The sequence below is a fragment of the Cuculus canorus genome, chromosome 5 (assembly GCF_017976375.1).
Source record: "Cuculus canorus isolate bCucCan1 chromosome 5, bCucCan1.pri, whole genome shotgun sequence".
Lineage (NCBI taxonomy): Eukaryota > Metazoa > Chordata > Aves > Cuculiformes > Cuculidae > Cuculus > Cuculus canorus.
The window spans coordinates 40,411,581-40,434,354 of record NC_071405.1 but is presented as its reverse complement, the minus strand read 5'-3'; the positions used below and the strand labels follow the sequence as shown (position 1 = coordinate 40,434,354).

The 22,774-nt window shown below is 38.0% G+C and overlaps 1 protein-coding gene across 5 annotated transcripts in view; it reads left to right on the top strand.

Moving 5' to 3' along the window:
* The window catches only part of SERGEF (secretion regulating guanine nucleotide exchange factor), a 155,575-nt gene that overhangs the window by 79,935 nt on the left and 52,866 nt on the right, over positions 1 to 22,774 (top strand). The window contains exons 10-11 of one of the 5 annotated variants that reach the window (XR_008450226.1): positions 1,827 to 1,900; positions 9,590 to 9,626. The exons of 2 other annotated variants lie outside the window; for them this stretch is intronic. Coding sequence is in view for 2 of the 3 variants with exons in the window: in XM_054069000.1 (XP_053924975.1) it covers positions 9,590 to 9,626; positions 10,752 to 10,888 (174 nt within the window). In the remaining variant the exon portion in view is untranslated. Of the gene's footprint in view, positions 1 to 1,826; positions 1,901 to 9,589; positions 9,627 to 10,751; positions 12,630 to 22,774 lie in introns of those variants that run through there. 2 more of the 5 variants (XM_054069000.1, XM_054068999.1) reach the window with 2 other exon arrangements.

Below are 22,774 nucleotides of genomic sequence, written 5' to 3'. Positions count from 1 at the left end.
TTATTTATTTCCTCCAAGCTTGCTGCAGGGAGCTGTACTGTTCCCAAGTGCTGCAGAACAGAGAATCCAACACTGAAGAGCAGAGTTACATTACACCCTAAAGGCATAAGCACCATTTATTTGGAGAGGTAAAGGAGCGGACAGTCAGCAAAATTTATGACTTGATGTTTTTATACAAGGCTAACCATCATGGAAGCTACATGCCTGCAGCTCCACTGGAAAGTAAATGAATCAAGTGAATTCTATCTTCAAGTTGAGGTAGTTGGTGTATGAAAAATGGTTTTTTTTTCTCCTCTGATGTTTATTTTTCATATTTAAGGAGAAGTTCTTAATGGGCTACATGTGTTTTTTTGGCTACAAATTAAGTTGATATCATTTTTTTTATGTGCATATATGTCAGAGGGGGAGAGACAGTGAGGGTTGTGGTGGAAATGAGGCAAAGATTTGTGTTCTTGAACAGCTGATAGGTATCTCTAAATAATATTTCTTAAAGACCTTGGGCCCAATGGAGGATGCTTCAAATGAGATTACAGACTAGTGGTTCTGTGCTTCCAGTAACCTACTCATTTCTTTCAAAGAACATAAAATTTTTTGGAGATTAAGTAGGTTTTTTATTCTCTTCAGTGACATTGTATTTATGTACTGCCAGTTTATACAAGCCGCAGTGTTCACTGAGGTCAAGGTTAGCAGTGAAATGAAAGGTCAATCCTATTGTGCGTGAGAGTTTCCTTGGAAGTTTAGTAATTTCTCTGAAAATTAGTATTCCAGTATCCCAGTGCTGGGTGCTGAAGAACTGAGACATTAAAAATTCTATCATTAATTTGCAAAAAAGCCTCTGCACTTTAAAATAAGAGAAGTATTCCTTAATGACATCATTGGTAATATTCTTTTGGTAATACTGCCAAGGTTTTTTGATGCCAATTTTAATAAAGGATAATGTAGGTGAAAAGCATGCAAGAGAAGAATATAATGCAAGAAGGTTAAAAAACCCCCACATGCTAGAAAAGGAAGGTTTATAGAGAGTCAACAAAGTCAGACCTCACATCAGTGGGGGCAGTTCCCTCTGGGCAATATGGTTGGACAGGGCTAATCAAGTCATGGCTTCTGTCTTGAGGCAGTATGTCCACAGCCATGCTACCAGCACTTATCTCCTTTAAAAGACGATCTTTTAGGGACAGTGTCTGCCAGTTCACAATATCCATATAGAATACCCAGACAGTCAGTTGTTTGAGGGTATGAACTTTATAAGAAGTGCTATTTTTCCATTCAGTTCTACAAAAATGCAAGGGTTTGTGCTATTGTGTAATCTTGCAGGCTGTGTTGCTGAGTTCTCCACATTATTGATTTTTATGTAGAAGAATTGTAGTGAGGTTGCTTAAAATAACACTACAGTAAGAGAACTGAGTTCCCATGTTATGTACCTTTGATTGCTCTGTGATTCTCTCCAGCTTCACTTAATATTCCAGAAAATATTCCAAAAGGATTAAAAATGATGGAGTCTTTTGCCACAAGGAAAGAGATGTGAAGCCCAGATTCTGTTAAAAAGCTTAAAGCAACAGTTATACATCCACAAAACCACCTTGGAAATAGTTGTTTTAAGTGGAATTTGATGTCTTGTTGCCAAATAATACTTGCTGTCATGACTTACATTCTAAGGCTATGAAATGTTGGATAACGATATGTACTTCGACAGAATGTTTGCCTGCAACCATTAATTTCATTAGGTTCACAGTTCTAGAAGTTAGCACATTCAGATAGGTAATGCTAACATTTATATGCTATAATGAACATTTCTCTTTTTGCTCTTTGCTTGCAAAATAATATAGGAAGAAAAGAAAGTGCTTTTCTGACGTGCTACAAGCTACAACTCTTGACCTGAAAACATCAGAAAAATCTGATGGTAAGGTTGTGTGCATGTTGGTGTATAAAGAGGCTTTGAAAGTTTTTGTTTCTGAGGTCTTGGTTTCTTTAATTTCTTCTGTCAAAGTGATGTTTGTGGCCTCAAATAAAGAGCAAACTAGTTGTAGTTCCCAAAGCAAGCCTGAATGGATGGTAAGGTATTAATCTTAGATCGTTTCATTTAACTTATGAGAGAGAGGCACTGAGACTGTAGGACCTGGGAATTGTGAATGAAAAAATCTAAATCAAAATAATTTTGAAACAAAAAGGTGAAGAAATTCCCTTGGGTAAAACCATGCATCTGCTGAAGACTCTGTTCCTCTAGTTCGTATTTGAATGTGGATAAAGGTGTCTCTAATGTTACTAAGGATTTTTGGCCTTCTAGGATTTGCACTGCACAGACATAGCTTTGGGAGTGTGTACACATTAACAGTCAGGGCTGATGTGATTGATGATTTCTTTATCAATCAGAAGAGATGCTTTAGTCTTAGTTTTCACAAAATAATGAAGACTGAATGGGAATCTTGTTACAGGAAACAAACTGGAATTGAATAACTGTGACTTGGTTAATTTTAAAAATTATGAAAAGATAAACAAAAATTGGTTTGTGGCTCAAGCCTTGATTACAAAAATGGAAAATTTTGACAGACTAGTGAGGCTGAGGGATATGAAAGCAGCAGCTTGATTTTCCTGGAATGAAAGATGCTAATGCTTTCTGAACCCCAAGGAAGGAAGGGAACTGCCTGGAGAAGGATACAGTAACTAATTGGAAAATCTTCAGGCAATGGAGAAGAGCCAGATGACCTTGCTAACTTGTAAAGATTTTTATTACAGTTGTCTTGGCTACATTCTTGTCATTCTGCTAAAACCTAAACTGACTGGGAGTTCTTACTGGAACCTCAACAAGTTTTGTATTGTGCTAGAGTCATCTAGTGATGAGGTTTCTTTGTTGGTGGGCATGGACCTTGCTTTGTCTTGACATCTCAATCTATCCATCCTCAAGTTTGAGGCAAACAGTACAAGTCTTAAGTTTTTCATTATGACCACACTTGCCTTGCCAGTAGACTTTTGTGGGTGCATAGGGGTTGCCATGATGTAAACCTTCTGTGGCAATGCTGACTGCTTTAACAATTTGCTTTTCTTTCCTGTTTTTATTTCCATCTCCTGGACCTGATCTCTTTAATGATAGCTTTATGTGGTTGTGGTGCTTCCTACCTGATATTAAAAGGTTGCCTGTCTCTTAATATGTGTTTTTAGTTTGTGTGTGTATGGTTTTATTTGTTGGTGTGTTTTTTTTTTTTTTTTGTGGTTTGTTTGGGTTTTGTTTGTTTGTTTTTACTTCTGAATTACAGTTGTTTCCATCTTCTGCAAGCACTTGTGACCCAAGCTGTACTAACTGAGTTGGAAAAGTGCAACTGTACCCCGTTAGCCATACGAAACTGTTCCTGGAAGTGAGGCAGTCAGCGAGGTGATGGATAGCATAGACTTTTCTCATGTATGATTACTGTCATAAAAAGCAAATGTGTGCGAAGATGCTTATACATACATGTCGCTTAAGTCAAGGAGGTTGTAAAGGCAAACTCTTGAGGGTGGCCAGCTGGCTTTTGGTGAACGTAAGACAATTGGCAAGGCATATTGAACGATTAGAGATGGGACTCTGAAATGGTGGGTGAAGAAGCAAGGGAAATGTACAGGGAAAAAGGCATTTTGTGTCTTGTGCTACAAGTGAGGCAGGCTTGGGATTAGTTTCAGGCAGAGAGGGCACAGCCCATATCTCTGGAAGCCTTAGAGCGGATTAAAATTTTTCCTTTGAAAGCTTACTGCATCCTGCTAATGTCTTAATGCTTTCTCTCTTCCTCCATGCTTGCAAAGGTCCATTTACTATATGGCACATAAGCTTTTGGTCAGTTGTGTCTCCAAGAGTAATGTTTTCTTCTAGACCTTAATACACAGGCTTCAGTTTAAATTCTGCAGTGAATTTACTTGCTGTATTAGAAAGTAAAACTAAATACAAACTAAAAAGGACAATCACTCAGCAACAAAAAAATCTGCCTCAAGTAAAAGGTTAGATTATTAAGACTGATGAAAAATGAAAAATGTCTTGTGAGCTATAGGACACTGGGCCTTTTACTTTTCAACTGATACAGCCAGCTGCTAGGAATAGATTTAATATGCCATTCTTAGTGAGGTTGTACTGGTTTGCTGCTAACATGTGTTGCATTAAACTGTGCTTAGTCTTGTGCTTGCCAAGGAGTATGACTAGGTTAGCAAGCTACTTCCTTATCAATCAGAAGTCAAATGATCCAGAAGAGGAACACAGAGTTCTTAGTGAAGGATCATTGCAAGGAGGACAGCTCTGCTAATTAGATCCCTTTTTATTTTATTTTATTTTTTCACATCAGTAGAACTTTGCATACAAATGTAGTTGGGCAGAGTGCGTCAAACAGTACAAATCATTGTTACAATACATTAATGAAGGGCATGGAAGAACAGCTCTGGAAGAGAAGATTCCTTTGTCTTACATAAGCTTTGGTCTGCAGTCTCTCGGTCACCTCATTTCCTTCCCTTAAGACTTCTGATCCCAGAAGGCATAAAATTTGCTGTGTTCTGGCCCTGGCAATTTTCTTACAGTGAAATTTGTCAAGAGACATGACATGCCATGGCTAAAGGCAGTCACAAAGTCCTGAATAAAGGTACTTATGTGCACACCCTTCTAATGACTTTGTTCCCTTGCCTTTCTCCCTCCTGTGCCCTGAGCTATGCGTTCATGCAGTTAAAAGTTACACATGATAGTGACTAGAATCCAGATGCAACTCCTTAAACATCGTATTGTCATTGATCCTTAGAAACCTATTTTGTATGTTGTGCTCTTATCTCTGAGACATGGTGGAAGCCTCTGTATCCTTGAATGTTTTGGGAAGTTGTTGCACTGTAGGGAATTAACGTGCACTTGTAAGGGAGTGATACTGGCATTGAGGTCCTCTTATTGTTCTAGCTAAGCACTGTGATGTTCGGATGCCTGTGAATTTTCATTTTGGAATGCCCTTTGTGAGTCCAGCTCCCCATGCCTCTTCTTTGCCACCACCAGTACTGTCCCTTCCTCTCTGCTGCAGCACTAGGCTGATTGCCTACAGTTCTGACTCAATCTTTTTCCTGATGGGTTGCACAACAGATCCTTCCTCAAAGCTCTGGAAGTACCGGAAGGAAAAAGAATAGCCTTGTGGTCAAGGTACTAGCCTGAAACTCAGTTTTTAATATGTTTTGTCAGACTTGTTTTGTTATAGCGCTTGGAAGTCTTTTAGGAGATGGTTGACAAAAGGTATTTTGTCTCTTAATTACCTTTTGAAATCAATGGGAAATTGTATGTCTAAACATATGCATGAGTTTTATCCTGTATATATTTGTTCATTGTCTACAAAGACAGCACAATACTTTCTTACCTCATAGGGCTGTGGTGGAAGAAAAGGAGGGATAGCTACTCTTCAGAAAGATCTCTGTCTTGGATATGAGAGGGAGGCACTGTGTTTTCTGTAACCTCTACTCTGAACCTTCTTCCCTGGTAATGTCTACTTGAGTAGATAACCGTATCTTCCTAATATGCATGCATGTATTTATTTATGCACACATTTTCTTATGTGTATATATACACACATGCAAATATATGTAGGAAAGTATATATAATATATATTAAACACTATTATTGTTGTACTTAATATAATATTTTTATAATCTGAAGTTAAATACTTTTTCTGTTTTGTGTAACTCACTGCTTTTACATTCATCCAATTAATTTTGTCAGGGCTGTACTGTAAGTATGTCTGCAGGCTGCAGAAAAATGTTGGTGTTTTGACCACAGTCAGTGGTTGCTGTGCTAAGATCTTTCCTCAACATCCATATAGCTTATGTCCTGACTGTTGATGATTAATAAAATGCTGGGTCCTTGGCTGCTTCTCACTACATGTGTTAAATCTGGGTGGATGGGTGGATCTGAACTGCAACCATTGCTATGTAGAAAGCAACTTGCTAACATGCAATTTCAGGGAAGAAACAAATTATGTATGGTTGAAAGGACATGGATAATAAAGTAAATGAGTTCTGGGTAAAATGGCCCCTAAGCATTCTTTTCCTGCCTCACAGGCAGTTGTAGAGTGCTTTGAGATCGTTTATATAGGCATCACAATATCCTTGCACAACTCTTCTCAAATTTTCCTCCAAACAGACAATTGTTTCTGCGTAGAGGGTCATGTTCCTTAGGCCCATGGAATGCTTCAGCCACTAACAGTTATTCTAGTTTGTCTTGAAAAAAATATCACTAATCTTAAATTGAAACAGAATGTAAAAATATAGCCCAATTAGGAAGCATTATTGTGTATTTTATAAGTATGCTTGAATGTACTTATCCACTGGGAGCACGCAGCTGTCTGTTGGAATTTAATTTCTCTGCAGCACGTTGGGGGTGGGGACAGAAGAGAAGTAGCCAGAAAATTATGGTTGCTTCAGTAAATACCAGGCTTTTCCCACTGACCTGCTCAGACTGCAAAGCCTATTATGTCTGATGTAAGCATAAAACATCTGTTGAACAATGCTATTCTCTTGCTGGTCTGTATTGGTACCAGCAAATTATGTGTTCTTGGCTAATGGTTGCCAATTGTGTGGGGTCAGGAAGAAAAGGAGTGTCGCATTTTAAAGCTTATTGTAAAAAAGATGTTATGAAATGTCTGCAGGGTATTAAGCAGATATGTGTTTGTTTCACCTCTGACATAGCCCCTTCTGAGCTGCAGTCATAGGTGGACAGGCCAGAGGAGTCCTGTGGGTGGATGGTATGGCCTGTAATAAGCTGGGGAATAAGGCTATTGTTTTAGAAAGCTTAACTTTAGAGTCTCCTGAAGATGATTTTTATTTGTGGGTTCCTGCAAAGTCAGTCTGTGTTGTCAGGTGGTGACACTGCAGTAAAGCAGAGGTGGGGAGCCTTGTGGTCTCAATCTAGCAAATTCTCCTTTGGAGCACAGTTCTGCTGCTGGTACATGGCGAGCGGTGTCCTTGCGCTGATTGAAGGATCCAGGGCCCTGCCTTCAGTAGCTTGTGATTTTGCTTGATTTTAGTCATCTTGGCAAAGCTGGCACTTCCACTGAGGTAGCTTTGGGGTGTAGCAGCACGAGTCATTTGTACTTTGCAGTAGCTTTTAACCCATCAGAGCAGACGAGTCTGTAAAATACAGCAGTTCCTGGTCTGGTTGTGCCCAGTGTGGTTTGATTGAATCCCTTACAACCTGATAAGCTGGCTAGTGGGTGGCTCTGAGTGGCGGGCAGACAAATGGCTACATGAATAGAATTCAAAGCTGTTTGAGGTCACCAGCGCTCTTTTATCTGGTTTGCAGCTCTGTAGCTGCTGCTATTAGATTTAGGAAGGAAATAGTTCTTCATCAGGAGATCTTTTAGATTCTAAAAACACCTTGTTTGGGTGGTGAGTTTTCTGTTGTTTTTTTGGTTTGGTGTTTGTGTAGTGCTTTTTTTTTTGGTTTGTGTTGGATTTTTTTGTAGTTATATTGTTTTCTTTTTCAAATGTAGTGTTTCTGAAGGGGATCCTGGCAGTAAGTGTGAACCACCAGCCTGAACAGTTCTTTTGTACTGATGCTTTTGAATCTGTGCCTGTGTTAGCATATTTTCTAGGGAAGTAACCAAGATAAGATTATTCACAACTCAGATAAAATGTGTTTATTTTATTAGCAGCAGGTTCAGTGTTTTCACTTGGTGAAGATGCAGAATTTGCTTTTTTTGCTAGAGAGCCTTCTTGTGTGTTTCCATGTGTGGATCTTGTTTCCATGGCATCAGCCTTTAAGCTCAAGAGGCATTGGTGGGAGCATTAGCCAGTGAATAGGCATTAGGAACCAGCCCTGCTCCCGTGTAGGGCTCTGACTGGTGTTGAAGATGATAATAATATGGGATACGGTGATGGTTTATGCATTTTAACAGTCAGGGCTTGAAGCTTTTACTGTCTGCAGTATTGTGGAATAGAAGACTTGGTGCAGTCCTACTAGTGCTTTTGCAAAGGCATTGCTTTTACTGCTGCTTTGTCCTGTTTTTTTTTCTAAAGATGAGGCCATGCTGGAGTGTGTTGTGACTTGAATTATTTTTCTTGCCCTGTTTTCCTGAATGCTTTAATGTCTCAACTAAACATCTTTGTCCTAAAGAGTCTATTTTGTCTTCTTTGTCATTGTTATGTGAGGATGGCATTGACCAAATGTTTTCATGTCACAGTTGTGGTGTAAGTACATCTAGAGGAATAGTGATTGTGGTGTTTATTTGTAACACAATTGCTTAGGCTAGTCCATGTGTCAGTCTTCGGTATCTCTTTTCCAGTAAATGCTCAAGCACAGTGGGCCAAGCACAAGGACAGTTTTGTTAACTTCTATGTTTTTATGTTATGCAGACATTGAGGTAATCATAGCAGTTTCTTTCTTTGGCCATAGAAACAATGAAGTTATGCACACGCAAAACCATATGAAGTTTTGATGGCATGGACTTCTATTTTTTTTGTATAACTAAGCGTAAACTTTGTTTTATTTTTTATCATTGCAGATGTACTTTGAAGAAGTGGAAGGATGTATTTGTTAATTTTTCTCCATCTCAGTTGTATGTGTAATGGGCAAATAGATGCAAGACAATGAACTGGATGCAGGGTTTTGAGAGGCTTGCTTGTGTTTTAATTTAAACCTTGAGGGCACTCAGCAGAGTAACCTTGTGCAAGATGATGTCTGTATTATGTCAGACAATTATGCCAGCAGTAACATTGTAAAAGAATTCAATGGGAGAGACAACCCTTGCAGTAGGTTAGCAGGCTGCTCTCGGTGCTTGTATTCCCATAATTTGTGAAGAACTTATGAAAGCTTAGCGCGTGATACTACGTGGTATATGCTAGAGCAATTTAAATGTCTGACATGTTCACACTAGCTGCAAAGAAGAAAGAAAAATACACTATGAGTTCACTTTGAAAAGAAATTCGTAACTGATTTCCATTACTAATAAGTGTGTGAGAAAATGTTTGCATTGGGTTTTTTTTTGGATTTTTTTTTTTTTTTTTTTTTTTAGCTTTTAAACATTAAACCAGCCTGCTGAAAATAGAACAGAGGAGGTCTATGGTATTTTTTTTTTTTCCATTCTAGACAAATGACCATAGGGATCATATCACATCAGTTTTATCACACTAAGCCTGTATACTTTGAGCAGTTCTTCAGGGATCATCTGGAAAAATAAAATAGATAAGAGAAATGGAGATCTTCATCACCCTTTTTGATTCCAGCTTTCTGTGTATGGCTCTGATCTCGCAAAGGCTTAATCTGCATTTGCTCTATGGCAAAGAATAGTCTTGTTGGATCCAGTGGATGTTATCAAGGGTGTGTTGTTTTGCAGAATTATGTCCAGTTTTGTTGCAAAGGATTGAAAATGTCAGTGGTGACTTTATTTTGAAAAGAAAATGCCTGTTTATAAACAAGCACAACCCCTGCTACTAAATCCCCAAGTGAGAATACAAATGAAATTTTGTTTGAAAGTGAGAGCACTTCAACCTTGATTTTGCATACTACAAACTGTAGTTGTTTGTTTCTTGTTAATTTTTAATTTACTGTTGTGGCTGTGGTTGTCTTTCTACTGGTAAGCAGGTTCTCTTTTATTCATTCGTACTTCTTTTTCAGATTGCATGTGGCTCAGAGCATAATTTGGCAGTAGTTGGTAAGTAGCTTAATTTTATATCAAATCCTCTCACCTTTTTTTTGATTTTTAAGTAGCACAAGATGAAAGAAGAATGTGCACATCAAACATATGAAGTGATTAAGGGCATTGTGTGCAGCTGAAAGGAGGAAAGTAGCATATAGATGTGGACGAAAGAAGATGAGAAACTAGTAGCATAAGTGGTGATGATGAAAATGTTCCCTTGTTGGTCAGCCCCTGTAAGGAGAAAGGGGTTGATGGATATAAAAGCAAAATATATTTGCAAAGTGCTATGTCCTGTTTTAGAGTGGAACTGTTGCAACAATTCAGGCTGCAGATTGAATAGCATCCAAGCTTGAAGCTGGTCAAAAGTATCTTTGTTAAACGTGGAAATTCTCAATGAAAAAACATCCTGGGTCTTTTGTTGCTTGAAGCATGGAAAATCTTCAAAATGCCAGTGAATGACAGTCAGGTTCTTTCGTGCATCTTGGTATAAAGCATCTGTTGTAATAATGATGAAAGTACTAGGAAGCTAATGGTGGTGGAAAAATTGAGTTTTGTGTACTAATCCCAGAACAATCAGATTCTTGCTTTCATGTGATGAGCTGGTAACTGAATTTGATTCATTGTTGCTATTATTTATAATTAGATGTTTAAGAACATTTTTAGCTGTGGATTTTCAGGTACTTTATAAAGGTGGTCAGCATAATTTAATAGGTTGAGAGAGGTGAAGAAAGGAATTCTATGCTAATCAGAGCTGGAAATGAAACCATCTTCTAGATTTCAGTCCACCACTTCATCTATTTTTGATTGCCATGACTGATGTGCTGCAGTGTATTAAGTGAAGAATTTCCTTGATTTTCTGAAGTGTGGTATGACAGGTGAGAAGTAACTATCTGTTTGGTATCCAGCCTGCATTCCATGTCCTAATTTTCAAGGTATTTATTTTGGCTACTGTCTTATCAGTTTCATTAAGTAGACACAGAGGTGATGTTCTGTATATGTAGTATATTTCTGTATATACTGTAGTATGTTTTCTAATTATCAATCTAAAATTAAACCTTGTCATGAACTTCTTAAGATCTACTTAATTTATGGCTGACTTAAAGAAAATATTTTTGTTTTGCCTTCTTCCTACTTGTTCAGTGTCACATGCCTGTGTTGATTGTCAGGCTGGTGCTTCTGAATGTCAACTGAAGAGCAATCTGAAGAATCACATTTTGTTTCTTGCTGAATTGATGAAGCAAAAATGTACTGCTAGCGGATTCCTCCAGTGTGCATGAAAGCAAAGCACCAAGTTTGAACAACTTTCTCTCCTTAGGTCCTTCTAAGCTTTCTGCCTTTTCAGGCAGAAATCTTTGGAAAAAATAGGTAAAGGAAAGAAATTTTAGAAGTAAGTTACAATAAACCAAGATCTTTGCATATGTAAAAACATCATATGCCTGTCTAAGCTCGGTGCTGCAGTCAATGAATTCAATGGGAAAATTATGAGTGCTGGAAGCTAGTAGATTTTATTTAAAGGACAACAGAGATGTGATGTTACCATTTCTTTTGAACTAACATTCAGTGATATATTTTAGTCCTGAAATGAGTTTAAAAGGTTGACTTTTAGAACATTTTGTGTTAGGATTTCTTTGATTACTTGTCACTCTCGGTTCAAGGCTGTCAACTGATACATTCCTTAAAAATATCACACAGATTTCTGTAAATGTGTCTACTTGATTGTACAATTTTCTAATAACTTATCATTCAAGAAGAGTTTATTTAGGACAACTATACCATCAATTTCTTTCTTAATTGATAAATGCTTGAATGATTGACTTCTAGACTGAAATAACTCAAGTTTGATATGAAAGGTAAACTGAAAAGCAAGCCTCTAGCAGTACAATATTCAAGTCACTATTTCTGGTTGTATATACAAATGTGGTTTTGCTTTTTTTTGTTCCATCGTCTTTTGAATAGAAACATTTTTAAGACATCGAGGCTAGATTTATGATTCATTTCACAAATGCTGAAGTTGTGTTCCAATCATCTTGATGATAGGAACTTTTTGATTTGTAGGGCTAGCAGGCAGTTAGTTTTTTCATGTTGCTTTATATAATCTGCATCCATTTGTACGGATCATTTATTTGAATTTTCTTCTCTTCTCTTACTTTCTACTGAAGTCAGTGTGAAAATTTGGCTATTCACTGTGATGGCATTGACTCCTTTATCATGGGTAAATCGGAAGAAATTCGCTTTACATTTGATTATGAGGCAAATGTTTGATATGAAGAAAAGGCGATGTGAGATGTCTCCAAATATACATAAATTTCTAAAAATAAATGAGTTAAAAATAATAATTAGTACATGAAAAAGTATAAACATCTTCACTTCTAGCTCTTGATGAAAACATGTTTTTGTTCCTGGTGATACTGTTTCTAAGCTTTGCGAGTACTGTAATATTTTTCATGTTTGTATGACCTTTCCCCTGAAAACAAAAATCCCAGGAAGAAAACTGGCGCTTCTCACCTCAATCAAGGATTAATCATCACAGGAGCCAGCCTATTTGTGGTTGAAAAAAATGAATCGTTAATTAAAAAATGTTGTATAACATCTCAAGTCTGAAGAACATCTTCCAACACTGAAGACTGTGTGTGTACTTCCTGAGCACAGCAAAGGCTGGCTTTTCAGCTTGAGTACAATAGGTGCACTGTGTAGCACTGTATTTCATGGTATTAAGACAGAATCTTTAGACAACTGAAATACATAATGGAACTAAATCACTGTGACAAAGGTGAGCTTTTCCACGTTTGAGATTCTGTAGTGTTTTCAAGGCTGAAAATGTATCGAGATTTGATCCTTTTCATAAAACGTGTGTGATTAAAATAGTATTTGTGGAGAAGGTTCTTATTTGGTTCCTACCCACTCCCAATGAAGGCTTTGGTCCTCTTTTTTTAAAAAAAAGAATATCTGTCCTTTAAGAGAACAATTAGTGTGCCACATGCAGCTCATGCATTTCTACAACTTAAAGAATCAAGCAATGCTAACTATGCAGAAGTAGAATTGCTATAAAATGTATGCATGTCTTGACATGCAATCATGGAGCTCCATGCAATCATGGAGCACGGGACAGAAGGACTTGAAGAGCCTCCAAATGCAAATGTCTCATTTTAATAAAAATGAACCCAGAAATTTTATTCAAGCTTCCTTGAAGGGTAGTCTGGCTTCACAAAACCTTGGTAAAGACCCGTTTTGGTCTTGCTTTTAGTAATTTTCTCAACCTGTACAAACCAATAAAAATTTTCTAAAAGATACTGGAGGATGTGTAGGGAGAAGTGCTTATTTTCAAAACAGTTTTAAAAGCTTTTAAACTTCAGTTTAAAGTCCATCTTTAAAGCAGCCTTCAAGAGGGAATTTGGGTCCCCTTGGTTTTATGTTGATGAGTTATTTCTTACCTGATCTGTGTACGCCTGCCATGCAGTGGCTGATACCAAATCTAGTTGGGCATTTTTCTTCTACTGTGATGTGTCACTTGGACACTTAATTTTTTGTGTGTGTTTGGAATAGAAAGACATGGACCTTTCAAGTAAACATTTTATGGTATGGTATTTTTAAGAGGAAGAGTGTTTGGACACATGGCTACTTCAAATAGTGCAAATGGCTTTTCCTTGCACTTTCGTAGTCAGCATGGTGAGATCTGACTTCTGGTTAGGGCTGTATTGTTTTCTTGCATGGAGGATTTAAAACCTACTTCAGTGAAATAGTCCACAACTATTAGCTTTGATACTGCTGTGCAGTCACTCACACCACAGGGGCACTGTCAGTGCAGGTGATGGTGGTGCAGCAGTGTTCATAAGAAGTAGATTGAGCTTTGTGATTACTCTTATCATGCAGTTACTCCCTTGATACTTGTCTCTGTCTCCTTTCGACTCTCTTTTATGCCTAGCTACTTAGTGCTGCATTTTCCCTGTGAGAAGTGGTAGTGGAAAGGCCACTGTGTAATTAATGTTGCAATGACGACAACAAAATCAAAATGCCCAAGCTGGCCACCCAGCCATAAGTGTGTCTTGCACACAGAAGCTCAAGTGACATATGAGGAGACAAGTCTCTAGCTGATCATGCTGAGCCCCATTTCAGTGTGTTCAATGCAGCTACTTTTTCATACAACACTTGAAATCACCTCTCAGTTTTCTGCTGGATAGTCGGCCCTTCCAGAAAAGGGTTATTTTTGTCTCCTATTGCCTTTTTTTGTTTGCTGCATTTTAGAATGCATGATCTGTTTCAAGATTCTGTCTCCTCTGTGGCTTATGTGCAACCACTGCTGTAAATATCATGACGTGGGCATCCACATTCTTCTGAAGCTGCAATTTGTCCAGTTGGAGAGTAAATAGTAATACTAAATTTAATGGAAGAATAGTCTTTATAGAGGAAATTAGGATAAAATGTCTCTCCACTCTAATGGCAGGTCATTCTTCAAATGAACTAAAGCATGCGGTAGTGTTAGAGGAGTAGTAAAAGAATTATTATTATTCCATGATCTCTTAAAATCTGCTCTTTAAGTTCTTATGCTGGAATAGTAGCATTTGAGCTGGAAAACAAATGCGATCAAAGTAATCCCAAACTTAGGGAGTTTGTGATATTTGGGTACTAATAGCATCCCAAGCACTTTGGTTCTACATTTTGTAATAGGAAGCTGAAGAGTTTTTATGTGGGAGCCACTACCTCTTAATTAATGAGGTTACATTCTTTCAGGAAAGTTCCATGATTCCAACTAAATTATTGTATAAAGCATCAGTTGAGGAAGTTCTGTAACAGATTATGAAAGGCATATTTCTATGGCAGAGTGAGCACCAATGAGGAGAGCAGGCTGTGCGGCCTGATGGAGGGATCTCTGCATTATGCTGACAGTATTATTTAGATGTTCGCAGCAGCCCTATGAAGCGGCAGATGTGGTCATGTGTCTGACATTCACATGGGGGACTCAGCAGTCTGTCATAAAGAGAAAAATCATAAATTCTCTTTCTTGCTTTTTATATTGCTGTAGTATTTGGAGGAGTCTTCAGCATACGCAGTGGAGGGCACTGGTGTTCAGCAAGGAGCCTCAGTCTGCTAGTCTATTGCTTTATTTATTATGCATGAAAAATCCCAGTGCAGCCAGGGTCTCTATTGTAGAGCTTTCCTAGTAAACCAGCATGGAGTCTTGTTGCAGCATGCTGTCGCTTTGCATTGCAGCACTAATCACATTCTCTGCTTATTAAAGGGCACCTGGCAGGACGTAGCGTAACCATCACTGTTGTCATTTTCGTGAGGGTTATATGCTGGCCTTCTAAATTTATTCTCTGACACAGCCATTCTGTATGCCGTTTAGCTCTTGCTGTGGCTTTGACTGTTAAAATAGCTCTTTGAAATATAAACTGCTTTGGTTATATTAATGGTAAAAAGGCAGACTTCCTCATATCATTAACTGAGCACCTGTCTGCGTGCTTTCTACATAGCTAGATGCAGATCTGACATCACAGTTTTCCTGTCATGCTTAGAGAGAGTGAACCCCAACAGTGCTGTTCAAATGTCTTCTTGGTTTGTGTTTGTACTCTGTAGACTATTTCATGCTCCAGGCAAACTAATCATTCCTTTTGTACGACAGGAGCTGAAAATTAATTTCAAATGTCTGATTTTTTTTTTTATTTTCAGCAAATTACCCTCACCAAATATGATCTTCTGATCTGTTGGAGTTTTTATTCCAAGGACTAATAGAAAACCAAACTGCTAACTATTTTATGAATCTGTGGATGTAAGGTGATGAGGAGAGAAATGAGGAAATGCTAATTTCAGCATTTGGAAAAACCTTCTGATAGGGCAAAAAAAAGCTCTGTGTCAAACAAATTGTCTCAAGTCAGAGACCTGTGGTTATAGGAAAGGGGGGAGATATTGCTATTTTTCATAGATATAGATCCAAAAGTTATAATAGATCCACAAGAAAAAATGGAATTGTATAAACCCCCTAGAAAGAAACTCCAGAGTTTAGGATAAGATTTGGCTGTCCTGTATCTTCTGTGACTGAAATAAAGTCTAGATTTTACAGCTACCTTCTCTTCCAAGCTTTGTCACTGTATTGATGCGTTTTCTGGGTGATTTGACTGCAGAATGCTCTGTTCATCTTCCTCTTTTCTCTATGTGCTTGTCAATTTACATGGTGAAAACTTTGGAATAAAACCTGTCTCTTAGTGTATTTTAGCACTGCCTAGCGTAATGGGGCCTTTTTTTTTTTTTTAATACTGCATTACAACTAATAATAGTTACAATCACTTCCCTTCCCCTCAGAGGCAATGTTAAAAAATAATTAATCTTGGTTTGTGTGTGTTTCTGTCTTAAGTTATATCATTTAGCATATAAACTGGTAATAATGCAGTGCTTGTCATGTTGTTTATAGTGTGGTTTCCTGTCATTGCCAGACAGAGAGATACTTAGGCTCTGAAGACAAAAGCTGTTATTTTTCTATATAAAAAGATCACAGTTCTTGTAAAATTTTTAATTGAACTTTATGTATCACCCTGGCTCCAGCTCATAGTTTGTCTAGAGTTGAGCTCTTGTGCGCTGTCGTTATGTTTCCTGTGAGACCACATCACGTCTACAGGGATAATTCTGCTGCATCAAGAACCCTACAAAGGATGGGTAGGAGGCAAGCATGCAATATTGACCTCTGGTGACAGCTAAAACCATTGAGCTGGAACTCTGAGTCACATTTAGTGGAGATTATTGCTATAGGAAGCTAGCAAACAACCAGCAAATGTTACCAAACAAGATTTCACTTGAAGCAGAATGAGTAGAGAGATCTTGCTTGCAGATATTGGTGAAAAGTCATTCCATCTGGTTTTAGATAATTATAGAGGATGGGAAGACTCTTAACAGTAGGAGCTGCAGTACAGATGCATGCAGTTCTTTATCAGAGGGTTCACTGATGGATACTAGGTATTTAGCAAAGAAATTAGATTTTATCCTATTTGTTTTCTTGCAGGCTTTAGGTGAAGCAATTACTTCAAAGCAGAAGAAAAATATATCCAATATATCATAGATGTATTTATCTTAATTTTCAAGGAAGCAAACAGGAGTAACAAAAATAGTTACCCTTGCTCACTGAAGAAAGATTAAAAATTTGTTGGCTATAAAATGAAATAAAAGGAGGGACTAATGTCTAGCTTCAGGGAGTCGTCTAAAGCATGATGGAGAGATGCTCACTGAAAAAAAAGCACAAGGCCAGCAAAGTGGCTGAAAGCATTTGGAAGTGCCACAAATCAAGGCTTCAGTACAATCCTACTGAGCAATGCTGAAGTAAGCTGTACTGATAATTCTGGGTTCTCCACACGTAAAGACCTCAGCACTTCAACTTCTAAGTGTATCATTGAATAGAAATTTTGCAACTTAAGGGTTCACAGGAGGGAAAGGTGATTTATATTTAGAAAGCTGACGTAAGAAGTACCCTTACCGTGCTGTGGGATTTGTGGCTCTCCGGGAGTGAGTGACTGTCTTGCTGTACAGCCTTGGGTTGACACCTACATATTTGTGTGTACTCACTATCCAGCTCCTTTATGGAGCACTAAGATATTTTTCTGTCAGTGCACAAATAAATATGTATAACCTAGCTTACTTAGTTACTTGGTATAAGCAAATAATCTCTGAAGCTTTTTTCCTTCTGATTTTTTCATGTCTCACTGACACCACCTGAACTACTCGAGGTAGATTTCTGCTTTGTAGAAACGTCTGAAGTAGGGATTTTTTTGAACTTTTGAGATTGGGTTGACCTTGAATTGTTTGGGTTTTTTTTCCACAAATGCACATTTTGGAATCATCTTTGCCCAGGTTTTTTTTTTTTAATTTTACAATGCATTTTGGTCACATTCTCCAATTACTCTGTTTTAGTTATGAAGGTCAGAAAAAGGTTTTAAAACCTAAAGCTGAAAGCAGAGATGCTGACAGTGACATAGGGGTGAGAGATGATGCCATAATGATACATACAAAATATTGTAAGGCTGATAGTGAAACAGACACTTTGAGACATTGCACATATCCCTTGCTTAGCTGTAATTGCGCAGAACTATATGCATGCATCATAGCTGGCTTGTCGAAGCTTTTGTAAACCAAGGTGGAGGGGGAATTTTTCCTCCAGCTTTCCATAAGGGCAGATCCTCCTTCCCCACTTCAGAAATTAGGATTTTGGACTTGAAAGTGGTGAAAATTGTAGTGGAGAAAATCTGGAGGTATTAGCTGGCAAGTGAGATTGTTTCACTTAGTACTAGTAAAGAAGAAGCCTTTCAAGCTTGCAATCCTGGAGCAAGATTTCAGGGTAAAAATAAAGCATTTTATTAAAAACCATTTGTTTTAGAGAGATGAGTTAAAAAAAAAAGCACCAAACCCAAACAACTAGGGGAAAAAAGTTGAGCCAGAGATGAAAAGTTGGCATATTTGTAAAAATTACCCTTTACTTGTCTTTGATTTTTGAACTTGTCCTTGATTTTTGAACTTGTTTCACTCAAACAATTCTTTATGGAAGGGAGGTAACAAAGTAATTAAAATATAAAATGCTTTTGAGACTCATTTCACTATTGTGCTTTTTCCTGTGCTTTTTGCAGTCTCTGAGGAGCAACCAGGTTAAACTGGGACTTCTATTATTTCTGAGAAATATTTTCACCTCATTTTGTATTTATAATAGATTGTTTGGCTTATTTGAAATGTGAGAAAATGAGGAAGACTCAATGCTGTACTGAACAGTGCTTTAAGAGACATTTAACACTTCATAATTAACATGTCTTGTAGAGCAGTGAGAAGGGTTGATATATTTATGCTGATCAAGTAAATCAAACAGGAATCAGGTCAAGCATGTTACAGTTGTTTATGGCACAGTTTCAAACCTCACTGTAGATAGCAGGAAGCTGAATGGAGTGAGAGACTACTGCTACAAATAAAGGTCTTGGACCTCATCAGTCTTTGAGGAGCAAAATACCTGTATTACCTATGCAATCATGATAGCTCTAAACTTGCTACTTGATGGTAGCACAGCTGTCAGTGTTCTTAAACAAATCCAAACAGCAACAACCCTCCCCTGAACTGTAGTGATTTAAAAAAAGCAGTATGCTGAGTCCTTCTTGACAGATTTTTCAGATGAAATGGTGATGTTTTCCCTAGCTTAAGAAGTGTTCTGGCCTAAATACTCCTCCCCTCTACAAATCTAATTGAATAATTACATTGAAAAGATAATATATGGTGGATTGATTCTGGCTTAAACATTGCTTGTATAAATTATAGCACTGATTTGCTAAATTAAATGTTTTATAGGAAGGCCTTCACATGATGCCAGCAATTCATGTTATAGGCTTAGCTCTCTTCTCTCCCTCTTGTGCAGATTTAGCATTTTATTATGTCCCCTCTTTGTAGCCTTGTGTTGCAACAAATCACTAGATTACTATAAAGTGATTATGATGTGGAACAGTAGTCCAAGGCAATAGGTGGAAGAGGCAAAACTCTCAAATCGGTTGGTAAATAGGACATGGAATCCAATGTTTAGCTCTGCACTTACACATGGGTGATATTCACTTGCTATTTGTATTTCACTTGGACTGTTCTGTGAGTGTGAGGTTACACCCAGGGAGCCTGGCAACCATATTTTTTCTTTTGTGCCACTTTTTTTGAAATACCTTCAGCCAGCTCTTCTGGTGCTATACCATAGTGAAATTTCCAACGCTTATACCAGCTGTGAGAGTAACCTCCAGTGTTCTCTGTGGCCCTTCCTTTGGCCTTCTCAGACCTTAGTTCCTCTAGGGAACTTTGCAAAATGTAGCTGTTTCTTGGGAATTTTGGTGTGATATGACCTGCACTGTGGATTACTTAAAAATCTGTAAGCTGCTCACAGATCTCCTCTTATTCACCTTGTAAAAGACAATCAGGCTGTTCTTTATACCCCAGAGTACCACTGCCAATGAGATGTTCTGTAATGCAAGACACAGTCCTTCTCTGATGAGTGAAGGGTATACATTGGCAGAAGTGTTCAGTTTCTTGTTTTCTCAGTAGGAGAGAATTTCTGTCACTCCAGACCTTTGAATAGAAAGGATTTGGAACTTGATGAGCTTTCTTTTTTTTTTTTTTTTTTCCCCTTATGGATGATTCTCAGAATAACAACTTAATAACATGGGGAAATTCTTCTATTAGGATACATCATTAATCACCTCCCCTTCCCTTTCCTTAGGCAGTTAGCTATTAATTTTTTCAAATATGTCATGACCTTGGTGACAAATCTGAGTTACCAAGAGTTTGAACAGGTAAGCAGATGCTTTGCTGTGACTGTTGAAGATATTAAACTGGAGGTTGTATTGTCTATGCCTTTGATTTTCAGTGGCACCAGCTGCTATCTTGCTGAGTTGAGATATCTTAGATAATGGGTAGGATGATAAGCAACACAAATCCGTGTAATAGTTTAAATCTGAGTAAGAAGCTTACTTGGCTTGAACAGTACATTTGCTTTGGCTTACAAACTTTCATTTTTTTTCTCCTGAACGGTGTCCTCCTACGTGCTTTCTCTTGTGGTGTTTTTTTAGTTCTGAGCATTTTAAGGTCTTTTAAAATTGAATGAGATGAAACGTATACCACTTAGAGCCCAGCAACACACTGTACTTCTAAATGAACACATGGGACGCTTGATGTGTGATGTGTCAGTTGGAGAAAGATGTATGTATATTCAAGGGTTAAGGACTGGTTTGCACTGTAGCCTACTGAATTCGTTGTGTTAACAGAATCTAGATAGCTGTTAAGTTTGCCAATGTGCGTTTTTTTTCTGATATTGATTTAATAAATGCTTACTTGCAACTTCTGTAAAATAAGTTGTTACTTGGTTTTGATAGGAATAATTCATAATTTGTTACTGTTCCCTGCAGATGTAATACCATAGATCAAATCTGTGACCTTTACTTCAAGGGAAGTTCTGTAACTGAGCCCTCCGAATGTTGTTTTTTTCTTTTTCAGAAATCACAGTTGCTTATACATGTTAATGTGCAGTTGCATCATGTTAATGTGTGCTTCATATTAAACATGCTTTTCTTAGAAGTAGATGTTTGCTTAGGCAAGAAACATAAGTACTTTATTTATGTTACTTTTGTGCAGAATGGGAAAAGTCTCACTAGTCTCTGTACCTTACTGTGAGTTGTTGGATGGCCCTCTCACAGCCTGATTTGTGGTCAATGAACAAGACTGTTATCTCCTCTATTACAGGACTTCTTGGTGAGTAATGAAAGGATTCCTACTGGAGGCAACTTTTAGACATACATATTTAACCTGGAGCCTTTATGTAGTCCTGGTAATGCAGTTTTCCTGTTCCTTTCCTGTAGAGGAATGCCAGGCAGAAAGAAGGCAGCTGCAAGTCTCTCTTTGCCAGAATAGAAACATAATCAGGGTTAATCTATGCTGCTTTTTTGGGTGCATCTTGCCAGTCATAGTCTTAATGCCCATATGAATTTTTTTCTGTAGGCCCAAAAGATGGAAAATGTTAAATGAGTAGGATTTGATATTCTTGTTGTTTTAATACCACTCACCTTATTTTTAAGCTTTTTTCTTTTTGGCCCTGAGACTAATTTTGCCTCCTGCTAATGAAAAGAGGCAGGAATCCAAATGTATTCTGCTTACATCCAAGCCTTGTGTTGCCTGCTATTTGCCAGCAGGAATAGTGTGGTGGTTTGCTGTCACTCAGATGTCACTCAGACTCCTTCAGTTCAATAGTACGCTCTTGATCAAGTTAAATGCAAGGTATGATTCTTCCTAGGTAAATTCTGGATAAAAAAGCTTGGGTGCTACTCTATAGCCCTTGTAGATTTGTTGAATAAAGAATCAGTCACTTTTTTTTTAAGCACTGTAGTAAAGAAATCTTGTTCTGTTGACAAGTTCAGCATGAGACTTGTGCAATACTTCCCTGTCTGCTTGGATTCTCCTCCTTCTCCCATCTGTCACCTTCTCACTGTAAGGAGAGGAAATTCCATTCTGTCAAAGCGAAGTGCCAATGAAAAATGGGAACAACTTTTAAGAACAGCTTTTGGATGAGACCATTCACTGAAAATAAATGTAATTTCAGCTCACTATAATTCCACCCTGCGTACCTAGCAAAAGATTAAGGCTAACGTGTAGTAAGATGCAGTCCCTTCAGTGAAGGATGTACAGTTCAAAAAGGCAGAAGAAAAGGAGAGAAGCAGAAAGGCAGAATCGCTTACTAACGCCCATGATTGGTGCTCCATGACAACATGTACCTTGCAAGAAAAACAGCATAAATACCTATTAAGCAAAGGGATTCCCCAGCAAGCAAATTAAATGCCAGATATCAAACAAGACTGTGGTTTGTGGGTTATGTATAGGTAATTAGGTAATTAGGGTAGCTACTATTAAAGCATCGTAATTAAAATTGAAATGGATGCTCTATAGCTCTTCTGAAGCATGAGTTTCACCCTAACCCTTAGGAAGCATATATTTCCACAGCTGATGATGTCTGCCCATAAGAGATTAGAGAATTTCAGGACTGCTTTGGTAGTACAGCTTGAGATATCAAAGTGTGGTGGTGCGGTCACCTATGACATAACAATAGTAAATGTGCTTATGTTTTCTTTATGACTGGTATTCAGTTGGAAGATACTTGGTTGCATGTTTGGAGCAAGGGCAGCAGAAATCAACAGGATATTGCTGGGGATGCTGAGCCTGCAGGCTTCACAACTGAGAGTGCTGAATGAACTGTGTGGTGGATCCGAGGGAACTAAACCCATGGGGTCCTGCTTGAGTCATCATGGCACGCTCTGTGCTGCTGTGGGCACTCCATCTTACTCATCACACATTTGTTGCGTTCACTGTGGCTGTGAATTAGATGGTTTTTCTTTCCCCTGTTAACAGGGTGTCCTAGATCCACACTGCTTTGCTGGCTGAAAGCTTCTTTTATTGTCCAAGTCTTAGGACATGTGCTCCTCCCTCAACCCTAAAACCTAAGCAAAAATTCTAAGTCAAAATTTTGTGATCTCCTTACAAAAGCGTAGGACAGGAATGGGAGGGATTATATAGGCAAGAGGTATGTAGATACAACAACTGGTCTGAAGTCCAGTTTTTCTGCTTTATCTGGTGGGATGACTTGTTTCTTGTGTACTGGCTCCACAGAAAAAAAAGCCAGGCAC